General features: G+C 33.3%; 1 protein-coding gene across 2 annotated transcripts in view; it reads right to left on the minus strand.

Annotated features, from left to right (window-relative positions):
• LOC100646827 (potassium voltage-gated channel subfamily KQT member 1) overlaps positions 1-13,742 on the minus strand; it is a 164,070-nt gene that overhangs the window by 126,135 nt on the left and 24,193 nt on the right. For both annotated transcript variants that reach the window (XM_048406929.1, XM_048406930.1), the window contains exons 3-4: positions 6,334-6,513; positions 777-951 (exon numbers count right to left, since the gene is read on the minus strand). In XM_048406929.1, the coding sequence (XP_048262886.1) occupies positions 777-951; positions 6,334-6,513 (355 nt within the window). The remainder of the gene's footprint in view (positions 1-776; positions 952-6,333; positions 6,514-13,742) is intronic.

Below are 13,742 nucleotides of genomic sequence, written 5' to 3' on the forward strand. Positions count from 1 at the left end.
GTATCTGACCAAACCACCCTCTAGATTCTAAATATTTCAATGAATACCTTGCTTTGATCGTTTCATATATTTCTCTGCAACTATTATTGTACGTCCTTGCACGCTTAAATTTTTCAGAAATGCATAGACATCCGCCGTCTATTTATTATTCACGGTGTTCATTTATTATTCATTATTTATTGCGTAATGTCTTCCAACGTGAAAAATTCGGTTAATCGATGGAGAAACGACTTTTAAAGGAAAAAGATCGTACACGTAGAAAAAATTATTCATCGTGGAATATCCACGATCAATGTTTATGTATTAGAATCATGACGCAGGCGAAAACTGCTGATTCATTTTGACTAAAATGTATTAGATTTTAAATGCAAGCTTCTGTGCCACTTGGTTTACAGCAAACTTTTAACCAGGTATATCGTGTGTCATTTCAATATATACAATATTTAGTTAGTTCACATTTTTCTACTACGAAACGTCGAAACTTAAAAGCTCCTATTGAAATATGCTTTCTCCTACATCACATAGAGAAATTCCAAAATCCATATTCATTTGTACTACTCATAGATATTCAGAAACATTAGTATAGTATTATAATATTATAGTAACAATACATATATGACTGTTACCAGAACGTACGATATAAGCTAAAGACAAAAGCAATAACGTATATTCCATACGGTAACAATAATCATCGATAAAACGAATAACGATACGAAACATCGAAAGCATCAAAAAACATCGAACAATGTATATATATAAAATTGATAGGTACTTACACAGAGAAGTGGTACAGGAAGCACTTCCAGCCAGTGGGACGCTCCAGGAAGTTGTAAACTTGGCCCTGAAAGGTCGCCTTTCCAGCACGCCGATGTTCCTTCACGTGATAACGACCCTCCCACGTGTTACGTTCGCCGCCGGTGTTTGCACCCAACAGTAATCGTGGATCAACACCTGAACAGTCGTAAAATTTCGTTGAATACTCCGAACACCGATAAAAATACGGCAGTTTGAAGATTTTTCGTCAGGAATTTCAAGTAACATTCCACGAAGCATTGAGTTTCCGCGAAGCTAAAGGATAGATACGACAACTGTGAAAACGTTAGGCTAAGTCTACGTACGGTATAACGTAAAAGTTTATTATTAGATCATCTGCATATCAAATATTTTATTTTTATACATTCTATTAGAATATTTCATTTTAGTGTAATGTTAGCGTCGTTTCTTTTAAAGAGTTTCTTTTAAAAAGATCTAATATTTTTTAATCAAATTCGTTCCGGAGATATTTTACTTTTCGTATTTTCACATATATTTTCTTTATTCATTGAAATTTAGTAAATACAAAGTATGGTAATATTATATGATTTAAGATTTCAATTATCAGCAAACGAATGCAATAGAAACTAAATATAAAAATGACATTAGAATTTTTAATTCAGAGTTTTTAACTTAAATATGTATACACGTATTGAAAAATTTTTAAAAATCTACATGCATGCAAAGATAAACTCTTCCTATTAAATACTATCAAATAAATATTAACAACGTAGAAGCATATATTTATGACACATGACAATAAATGCACATTTTGGTTACGTAATACATACATACAGGTATATACACACATATAGATATTTTCGATTCAGTCTGATAAAAATAAATAACTTTAAAAGTTAACTTCAATCCACCAGGTGCACAGACATTCACAACAATTTATCGAGGAATTGTTCGAGAAAGTTTAATATCAATAAGTTTGCAAATAGCAAGATAGAAGTTTATACATATATGTATATAGTACTCTCACATAGACTAATCGGCACTGGTTATGCATTGTGAAATAATTTATAGACACTGAGCTTTATAATTTTATTTACACGCGAAGCACATTAAAAGAGAACTTTATCAGATACTGTTTTATGATTTCAAGCTTAAACCACAATTAACGTTGTTACGAGTATCAGATCGTTACATAATAAATATCAGGCTTTCAGTTATTTTAAAGTCATAAAACTTTCAATAATTATTTTCATTCGTGTATTATCTTGTTCGGAAAGCTTCGGTCAACTATTTTCTTTACAAATTCAATAATATTCTCAAAGCAATTGTACGTTCTACATTTTGCAAGCAGCGATTTGACAAGTTGAATCACCGATTTTCGACCATTTTTCTGTATAAATATCAATTTGATCAAATTGCTCCGAACCATACAGTTACAGAAATCAAAAGAACATACACAATTATTTTAAGAAGTATACTGTCCCAGATGCTCCTTTGTTTGATTAAAAATGTTCATTTTAAAACTAGTTGTGTATTTCCGCATACCATTCGTCTCAAAACGTATTTTGTTTATGCATTTATGGAAAATATAAAATGATGTATTTTAAATCGAAGCGTTCAGAGGTTTTGTTTCTTAGGTTTCACTTGTTTAATTTCTTTTATTTCTTTAGTGTATTGATAAAATTATGAATTTGCATAAATGTCCGTAATCTGTTTATTATGCAACAATCAAATACTTGGTTCAAGGCTTAGGGGAAACACAAGTACATTATTGTTAATTAGTTTATTCGTCCGAAGATCCTGTTACTTGGTTAAAGCATGAGCCTTCAATACGCTAAATTATTCATTCATACCAGGAATTACGTACACGGTGTAGCTTCGAACTCATCTCCGTATTATACATCCATCCCGTATACATATAATCTGTATAGAGATCGTATTACGTTATATAATCGCATAAACTATTTACCATTTGTCAATGCTTCAGATGTTTCGCGAAGCCGCTGCAAAAGAACATCGCAAAGTCCATATATGAAATAGAAACGCGTTCAATGCAATCGAATCTCTTTGATAATTCACAGTTATGATTTCGTTCGATAAAAATAGTATAAAATAAAACCCATATTTAATTAAAATACTTAAATCGAATTTTATTATTTGCTATCATCCTCATCGATTCTTAATAGTAAATCTCGTATTTACAAGAGCTATATCATTTAAGTAAGAATGATATCATTTTATAAACGCTCCTATTCCGAAGGTATTGTTATTATTTCCATCGTTTTCGTAATCGATCGAAAAAATTTCCCTGTGCAACGTACAGCACTGCACACTCGCGGCAGCAGTTACAAAACATCGAACATCATGTTACCGATGAACTACGAGTTACGTTCAAGTCGATTAATACGTAATTATTTATTATCCACTGGCGCTGCGTTCGATAGGATTTATTCGTTAATTTATTAAACAAAGTCGTACAAATGAAATTTTCCAATTCTTTTTGACGATATACATATCTTTAAAAAACAAAGAGAGACGCATTAATCACTCAAATACAATCGATATTCCATCAAAATGTAAAATAAAATTTATGCAAAATTCTTATTGAGTAACCCAAGAATGAAATGCTTTATTACATAAGAAATTTACAAATTTGGCAACTGCAATAGTGAAATTCTATCGCCAATCAAACAGCAAATTGCTCGAAACTTTTTCAATTAAAATTCAGTATGCTAATTCAACTTACGTTTCTTATCAAAAAATATATTACTTTTTGTCGAGTGCGACAAAGAGACGCCTGTTCGATCGAATGGATTGTCATCTGACGAGATAAAAATTTGTGGCTGCTACGGAACAGAATTGACGAGGGAGAGACGCACGATTGCACGAGCGGTTCGATCCGCGCCTTTTTATCCGTCACTCTTTCATTAAAAACTGTCGAGCGCGCCCACGAAAAAACCACAGCAAGCTGAACACGAACCACAGGTTCCGAGTAATCCAATTATTTGGCGAGTAAATATCGGCCACGCATGAACTTGAAGCGGACAGAAACAATTTGATGCGGAATTAAAGCGTGTCACCCATAAGGAAATACGATATTCTCAGGGAATATTCGTAATTAATGCTATTCGAGCCACGAGTCGAACAATTTCGAGCGATTTCTTTCTCAGAATACTATCGACTCGATTGAATTTAATGTTACAATAGCTATAAAAGGTATTAATTTTTCATGTCCTCTTGCCTGATTATAGTACGGTATATTTTATTAGTTCTTCTCCATAATAAATTGAATACTTGAGACATTGAATAATTAGTTTAAAACGGAAATTAATCTATATAGAGAACGATATATAACTGTATCTGATCTTTCAAACAATCGTTGACTTAAAAAATTCAATAGACCATGAAACTCTAGCATTGTGTCATTTAAGAAATTTAAGTACACCGAAGGCGTGGAAGATTGAGATGTAAATAAAATCTTCAACTAATTACATCTTGTCCGGGACGATAAGATCAATCTTTCCTTCAAACACAATTTGAAAAAGACACTGTGTTTTACATGCACTACGCATTCAATGATCAAACTGAACTAAATACATGACGAAAAGTTAGATTTTCAAGTGAAGTATTTAAAATACTAAAAATCCGATATATCGTTATTTACAGTGGTAAGTAATTTTTTAATTTAACAACATTTTTCTCCAATATTTTGCACCATTTTCCAAGTATATTGTTCTTTTTCGATAAATTCTTTACCGTCTACCATTGTTTTCATATTAATCCGGAGCATATTCGTGTTTAATACCTCATCGCGTATATAATAAATTATTTATCAAGCTTATATTGTTTGTATCGCAGAGCAGATATCGGTGTATCCAAAAATACATTCGATACAATCATGAATTTATCTACCTTTGATCTAACGCTTTACTAACTTTTTTCTCACACTATTGCTTAGCAACCTGACTGTAACCAGGACCTCACCCCTGAAACGCTTCCGCTTACAGGATATGACGTCATCTACCCTTCCATTACGAACTGAAAGTAAGCCGATCCTTCGCAGTCAATATTTAAGCTGTACCTACATACGCCACCGGTGTCCGAGAAATCCCAACAATTCTTCACATTTCACCAACTTACTTTACTAAAATTTGAAGAAAGAATGATTTCTTATCCAGAAATACCATAGCACGGTGCATGTTTGTTTCGTTTATTTCTGATTATGAATTTTCTCGATCTGATAATCTGTCTCTTACTCTGTGCAATCTTTTGTTCAATTATCTCGTTATACAAAATATCTTCCTTCCCGTTCTCGCGATATATTAAGAAGCGTTTAATTAATAAGAAGAAACTATTATAATTGACCATTATACAAAGTAACATGTATGGACGAAAAACGGTCGATAATCGTTGAAGTAGGTCTCACTTCTAGGAAAACTCTACATCTTCTCTAGTGTTTAGTTCTTAGCACAACGATTCTCTTTACAGCAGCTTCTTTCGTCTCTAGTAATATTGGGTTGGCAACTATTCCATTACCACCTTTTGTCATTACCACCTAATGACAAAATTCGCAATCACTTAGTTGACAACCCAGTACCACGGAAAGATCGCCGACATACAGACGATGTCGACGATAAAGCGCAAATGCCGATAAGCAGAAAGAGTGGGAAAACTTCAATAGGTCTAACGGCCATCAATATATTTCGGCACCGCAGCAGTTGATATTCAGTTAGCCACCGGAGAGTCAAAAGTCAAAAGTCGTTAATCGAGAATTGTGATATCACACTACTGAATTAAGTTCACGTTAAATAATTATCGTTTTCTATTTAATCCATTGTAATAAATCAATTTATCAATACATTATCATATAGAATAGAAACCACTGGAAATCCTAATTTCTAACATTTCTGATAAAAAAATTCTATAATACATTCATCCACGTGTTTGCTTTCTTTATTCCGAGATATAAAACGTCAACAATAATGCAAAATACAAGACCATTACGATTCGATAAATCAATTTGAAAGATCCACGAAACACACAAAAATTAACACTTTAAAGACCGATAGCCTATTAATCGGTTTTTGTCTCCGACGCTCACCGACCGATAGCCTATTAATCGGTTTTTTGTCGTCGACAATCTTTCTCATTATTTGAGCAATAATTTGTTATTTAGTACTAAGGTACCTTGCTCAATTGCGTTAGTTGCATTGCCTTGTAAGCTCCCACAGTTTAATACCAATTGGAAAAACTTACCATTCGCGATGAACGAAAAGAATGGTATTGGAGAGTTTAAACCGAAACAGAGCCGACGGCAGGGAGAATATGCTGTGCCTGAGCTGCCGGTCGGACATGCGTATACTGTTGAACAGCTAGCGGTCAGTAAAGTGTTAAGAAGATGAAGAAGCTTCCAATGAACAAGGTTACAGTCGATTGCCATCTAACAAACCGAGCCGTGAAACTCTCAACACATTATGATATTAAAGGTAAATAGATATCGCAATATTCAAGTGCATCAATGGAAAAAAAAAGGGGAACAATAATCGTGAACAACCTCACCTCCGCTAAAAGTATCATTGTTGTCGGACTGCAGCGTAGCACTCGTGTCGGATAAGGGCGACGGTGTTGGCCTTAAATCCGACGGTGGTTCCAATCTCAGTAAATCACTTCCGCCATCTCCACCGCCCCCGTTTCCTTTTCCGACCTGTACAATCGTCACGTTCAGAGGTCCCCGGTTACCTGTCGTAAAACAGAGAAACTGCTATGAGGTCCGGACACCAAAAATACATCGTCTAGATGTTTGCAACGACGGTGCTCGCTGGTAACTACTTTCGGTCAATTTGTCGACCAATGTATTGTATGTTTACCAACTAATTTGCAAATTGGAACTTGCATTAATCCGTCAAGACTGTTTCATTTGTATTTTTCTTTTCTTCGATCAATTTATATAATCCTTTTGTTTACATCTTTTTATCTTCCTCGCAGTTTCTTATCTCACATTCTTAATTAAAAGTATTTAATGAAGCTCTTTGTATTACTTTATAAATTTTTATTATATTCTCGACTTTGCGTGTGACTTTATAAATGATTATCGTGTAATCAACGGAAGCATAAAACGATGGGGAAATGATGAAAGCTGTATGTACTGCAAGTGTAAGAAAAACTACGGATATTACAAAATTATTAGAAACATAATCGGTATAAACGAATTTTATCATTAACAAGTCAATCAATAACAAGTTTCTTTCTTTCATATATACAGGCGTGATAGTAGAATGAAGCATATATATCTTTTTATTCCATCTAGAATTTCTATCTCAAATAACCCAGTGATAATTAACCAAGAGTAAACTACTCGTTCGATAAACGGAAAAAGAATGCAACTTCATGTATGCTGAAGTTACATATAGTTTCTCGGGAAATTATTATAGCCAGAGGCCATTTTTTCGATCGATACTGGCGCTGTAGACGCGATAATTAATTACCACGAGCTCGACTAAAAATACAATTACGTTAATGCGGTATGTTACATCTATATGCATGCAATTTTCTATAGAAAATGTTTCATCCTTTCTCTGCGGTACGTGAAGCGCGCACACAATGGCGTGCGCGACACCTTAGAAACACGTTCATTGAAACATTCTTGCGTTCGATGAAAACCAACCAGCATGTATAATGTCGAAAATCACCCTTGCATAGCTCTTTCAAAGTCAGCATTGAAGATTTGCAAGTCAGAAACACTTGAATTATCAGATGGACGAACATCTAACACTCGAACGACTCGAACTCTCAAACGAGTTGGATAGGCGATTATTCGAACCATTTCATCAGCCGAATAGAAACGTCGAATAGTCCTGCAGAATCATTTAACATTTCGCTAACGTTTTAACGTTCGTATCGTTCGAGTTAATCCATCGTTTAGGAATATCTATTTTCCACTCACTTTCCACCGTGAATCAGTCGATCAATACTAATTCGACGAGCAGCCAACCGTGCAAAAATCGCGTATCAATGTGACTAAAGACACTTTAACCTCGGGAAGAGTAAATTCGCGACGCGTCAATGAATATTCAAAGATATCCTACTTTAACTTGAAAGTAAATCTGATATTAGATCGCCAGGCTCTGTAATTGAAACACAAAATTATATCGAGCATGTTTACATCAGTTCGCTTCATCTTTCGTGAATGCTGAGTCTATTAGTAATTGAATTAATTTCATTTATCATAACCAACTTGAAGATTACCGATAAAAGTAAACGAAGGTACGTGCAAATAGTTAAACACTCACGATATTTCCCACGTTTTATCATTTTCGATAATATAAAAATGGCCAACGAAGATCGATTAAAGTACATGTAATCGATGACTTGGAATTTTTTCCGCGTTATATTTATTCATCAACGTCGGTCAACCGACCGACGTCGTTGACAATGGCAGATTATAATTATTCGAAGGAATACGATTATGAACGAGGAAATAGGTGATGAGTTTCTCGGGAACGTTACTAAGTGGCAATTAACCTTCGTTTTACCGAGCCTCGAGTAAGCTGTGTCAACGTTAAAGCCACTTAACTCTTAATCTATGCCTCCCCTGATTTCCGATTCAATAAATTATCGAAAATATCCGATGTGATAAAGTTTCCGAAAGAAAACAATGAATTCCTCGAAAAGAGCGTCGATGTGTAATATACTCTGAAATATACTTTGTTAAACCTGCTATCCGATGACTTAATGCTATGACCTTTTCTCTGACACAATTAGACATATAATATTTGTGTGTACGTGTGTATGTATATATATATATATATATATATATATATATCTTCCTACAGGTTAAACTTACTAACCAGTGACATAATACTACGACCTTTCGTTGTTTCACAGTTTTACCAGGTCTCCTCGGGGACTATCCTTACTAAATGTTGGTAGATAGGAAAAAGAGATATAAGGGAATAGAGACATTATGTTTAGATAAAGAAGATGTAGTAGTTGTGAACTGCGACGTATTTCTAAGGGTCATGTAAGACAAGTAGATCAATGCTATTTTTACTTTCTTTTACGATTTATAACAAGGATTTAACCTGCGTATGGTCAGACGTATTCGTGAAGCTAAGGAAATCGAAATCGCGTAGCTATCCAATACGAAAAATCCGATTACTTGTAAGACGTTTATGATAAAGATCAAAAATAGCAAGTATATGACTTAAAAAGTAAGAATTCTTTTTACAAAACCCAACTATCAATACAACCAATACACGGTTATTCATTCGAGCCATCGTTACTCGTCACGTTTTATTTCTCCTTCGAAATATTTGACCATAGTACCGAAGATTTCACGATAAATACGAAGAAACATCAAATCCTTATCGCGTCCTATCTATATAATCCGGTAGAATACTACTGACTTCACTTCGGGAGTCAGTAGTATATCGTATACGTAATAAAGGAAGACAATAAAATTTTACTGCTTAAGCAGCCGTCGTAAAGCTCGGGTTTTCATAACCGATGACCAAATTCAAAATTATATCGACTGGTGCACTCGGTGCAGGACCATTCAGATTTTTATGAAAATTTAACGGACGCTGCATAATCTCGGTTAAACGAAATTCGTCGTTAACGTAACGATTGCCCGACGAATTTTCCATATCTTGTTCACAATATCGGTAAAAATTCTACGCTCTCCTAAATATCGTCCAGTGTAAAATATATATATGTAGTATCTTAAATAGGTCTAGAGCAAGGACAAGTAAGGATGTTTTATTTATTAACAAGTTGATATAGTTTGTGTATTTAATAACAATGAATATAATGATAAAGCGTGACAGATTATTCAGTGATAAACAATGTCAACGTGTTCGTTCGGCTTAGTGGCTTTATACACCCGACCTCTCGACGTGTGCTCTTAAAATCTTCAAAAAGGACTAACTTGATCCTAGATCATTTCTTGGTCTTTTCGAGGAGACGACTTCTACTACGCTCGGATCACGCCACCGCTCGCGCCTATGATCACGTATACCGCCTTCTTTAGAGATGAAACAACAGACCGAAATCAACGTTTCCGGAAGTTGCTGCTTGTCGACAACTATGCGCTCGTCGATACATTGTACATACCTCGTCGGACAGGTAAGGCGATCCGCCTGCGACATTGTAGAACCGCGCGCGACGGCCAGAAACGCGACCCATACTAAAACCTCGCAGCGTAACAAAGCGTACACCCCCCTCTTTTTTTTTTATACTACATATATATATATATATATATACACAAAATATTAGAAAGTATTGTATTTAATACATTTATGTGGATTATGTAATATCCACATAAATGTAGTATTATCAGTACTACTGCCGAGCATGAATCCATTTATACGAATGTCGAACAATAAGATGTAAACAATAAAGGCACACATTATGCGACACACTCTCCTCATTCATTATTGATTATGTATTTAAAAGTAAAAGCAATGTTTCGTTGACTCCTCTCGTACGAACGTGAACTTTCTATTAAACTGAACGAAAAATGATAGATGGTGGGGAGAAATAGGTGGACTTCTATTATACGAACGACTTAGTTATGTGAAACGACTAGTCCTCCGACAGGTCCATATAAACGAACTCTGCGGTATTTATAAAACATTGGTATTATAGGTAAATCCAGCTATCGAGTTAGAAATAATTTTACGAGAAGTTTGTTCTATAAAAAAAAAAACGATTGTAACATGAAATCTTGCGATTGGCATAGCCTCCTCTTACGGCTTTTGCAATTAATAGGATCCTTCAAGAATTAAAATTTAAAATCCATCAAGCGGTACAAAAGCTTCTTCAGCTAAGTATACGTTTAAAAATTGTGTGAGAAATTATGAAAACCTTGTGTGAAAGCAAACCCGGTAAAATAGAAATAGTTCTAGGATCAATGACAGAAACTGTTCTTCAAACGGTATAAGAAATTGTTCAGTATCGAGTAAACATTTATAAAACATGTGAAAAACGAAGAAAACTTGCAAAGACAAATTTACAGATGGGTTAAAGAAGTTTTAGGATTAAGAATGAAAATTATTTTTCAAACGGTACAAGAAGTTTTTTCGATTGAGCGTACCTACGTATATATAACCTCTTAGGTACGATCCGCCACTATAATGGCTTTCACGGATGTCATCTTATATTACGACGCGCCACTATAGTAAGTCTACTGACTCATTCGCTCACCGTTTGAACTAAACGATCGTACGTTTTCCTTTGTCTTGCTTCACACTTTTCTTCACCTCGCAGCGTTTTATAATAGTGTTAACAATATAAAGACAGAATATATAGTCTTTGTTTTCGAAACGCCAGTGTCAGATATTAATTGTTGCTATCCGTTAAAATAAATATGCCATTATTATTTGCTCTCTTTAACATGCCGATCCGTACCCTTAAATTTCTTTAGAACCTTCAACCTCAAAATGTAGTTTCAAAATAGAAAACGAAGAGCAATTTGAAAAACACTATCGCGCTATGAGTTTGAAATTTGCGACGTCTATGTGTCGTACCGTGCTTTAAAATATATCACACTCAATTGGATTATCCATTATTAAATGAAATTATTAAAGTTAAAGTATATGCATCATATCTTTAAGAAAAATTATAATTTAATTATCAAAAACTTCGTTCCAATGTGCTTGCGTGGACAAATTGCAGTGCTGTATCGTTTACGCGTAATTCGTGTCAAACTCTGCCGTATTATTATCCATCACAAATTACAGTGCTGTATCGTTTACGCGTAATTCGTGTCAAACTCTGCCGTACAAAGAAACATCCCCGCACAAAATTCAATCGTACTTAAGAGGTTGATGTAGTAAATAATAAGTACTCTTGCATTTGTAGTACATCAACTCGCCGCTGGGTGGCCTATAAGATATTTGCTTTCTCACTAATTGTCGCAAAGGTAGTATGTTACTTTATATACGAGAAATAAATCATACCTTACCCGGTTCCTTCAGTAGTACATATATCAAAGCTGTGTGTAGTATCGTTGGCCGCGCACAGTGATACGCGTGATTACTGTGTGTGTGAGTGTGTGAGTTTGTGATTATGTGCGTGACAAGGATCCCTCAACAAAAGAAGAGAAAATGTAACTTGGCAAGAAGAGGAAGAAGGAGAAGCGGCACTAGAAGAGTAGTTGAAACACATGTAATTGTTATCTATGAACATCTTGTAAAACACATGCTAAATAAATAAAAGAATTTTTTTATTTTATCATCTCTACATGTAATGAAAATGTTCCTGGTGTACCGTTCTGAAGCTCTTTAACTCGTTAGGTACGATGCGCCACTATCTTTCTTTAGGTACTATACTTTCGCGGATGTCTACTACGCGTATCTATAGTGATTCATTCTACTCTCATTCTCTCACCGTTTGAATTAAATGATACGCTTCATTTGTCTCGCATCAGACTTAATTTATTCTCGAAATGTTTTATAACAGTGTTAACAATATTCATGCAGAATATATAGAATTAAAATAGATATTCCTAGATCTATATATATATACACACATATATATATATTAAATTTAAATAAACTAAATTTTTATTATTAAATTTAATAAAATTACATTTAAATAAATATTTACTATTGTAATTTCCATTTTTTCTTTTTGAAGAAATAATTAATAAAAATAATAATAATAATTAATATTAAATTAAATTTTTATAATTAGTGTTGAATTAAATTTTTAAAATTAATTTGGAAAACAATAATATTAAATATTTTATAATAGAATTTAATAGTTGATCTATCAATTAAATATTTATAGTAATGTCGCAAATATATTAGTTCTTTTACAAAAAGTTTAAAAAATTAATTTAATCGAAAAATTTAAAATTTGTATAAAAATTTATTCTAAATAGTATTTATGAATTTAGTATAATTTAATTTAAATAGTTTAAAAGTAGGAAGCATTAAATCTAGTTGGGGGTTAATAGATTTGATATTTTACTATTTTTAAAATTTATTGAAAGTAGAATCAGTATAGAATTAAATTATTATTGGTTTCAGTATGTGTAAACGTACATTATACGAGTAAACCGAAATTAGAATTCTTACAGATTGATAGATTAATGAACAATAATAGAGTTAGAATCTTTTTGAAAGATTTTATAATAGACTATAATATATATTATATATAAATATATGGAGATATAAAATAGACGAAATATATATAAAATAGATTATTAGATGCTCTTTTTAACTTGTCGATACGTATCCTTGAATTTCTTCAGAATCTTCAACCTCAAAATGTAGTTTCAAAATAAAAAACAAAGAGCAATTTAAAAAACACTATCGCGCTATGAGTTTGAAATTTGCGACGTCTATGTGTCGTACCGTGCTTTAAAATATATCACACTCAATTGGATTATCCATTATTAAATGAAATTATTAAAGTTAAAGTATATGCATCATATCTTTAAGAAAAATTATAATTTAATTATCAAAAACTTCGTTCCAATGTGCTTGCGTGGAGAACAGTATTATCCATCACACATTGCAGTATTGTATCGTTTACGCGTAATTCGCGTCAAACTCTGCCGTACAGAGAAACAGCCCCTCACAAATTTCAACTGTACTTAAGAGATTAAACAAGTACGCATAGTGCTTAACGATGTTGAAAGCTGACTGTCGTGAATTACGAAGAGACATTTTAGTTTATTTAATTTTCCGCTAAAATCGCCAATACGGAGCAGTTTGATTTATTCCATTGAATCAAAATGATACTAAGCGCTAACCTTACCTGGCTCAGTTAATTGACTGGTTTCAAAATTTCATTGAAAATTGTGCATGTATTGTTATTTCTTCTATAAATTCTAACTTTGTAAAATCTAACTTTATGCAAATTCTTATATTATCCGATTAATCAATTTTTCGATATTTCTTAATATAGGAATTTACATAAAGTTAGATGAACGAAAGAAACAAGTACAGTTTTAAATTAAA

This window comes from Bombus terrestris, chromosome 6 (genome assembly GCF_910591885.1).
Source record: "Bombus terrestris chromosome 6, iyBomTerr1.2, whole genome shotgun sequence".
NCBI classification, from domain to species: domain Eukaryota; kingdom Metazoa; phylum Arthropoda; class Insecta; order Hymenoptera; family Apidae; genus Bombus; species Bombus terrestris.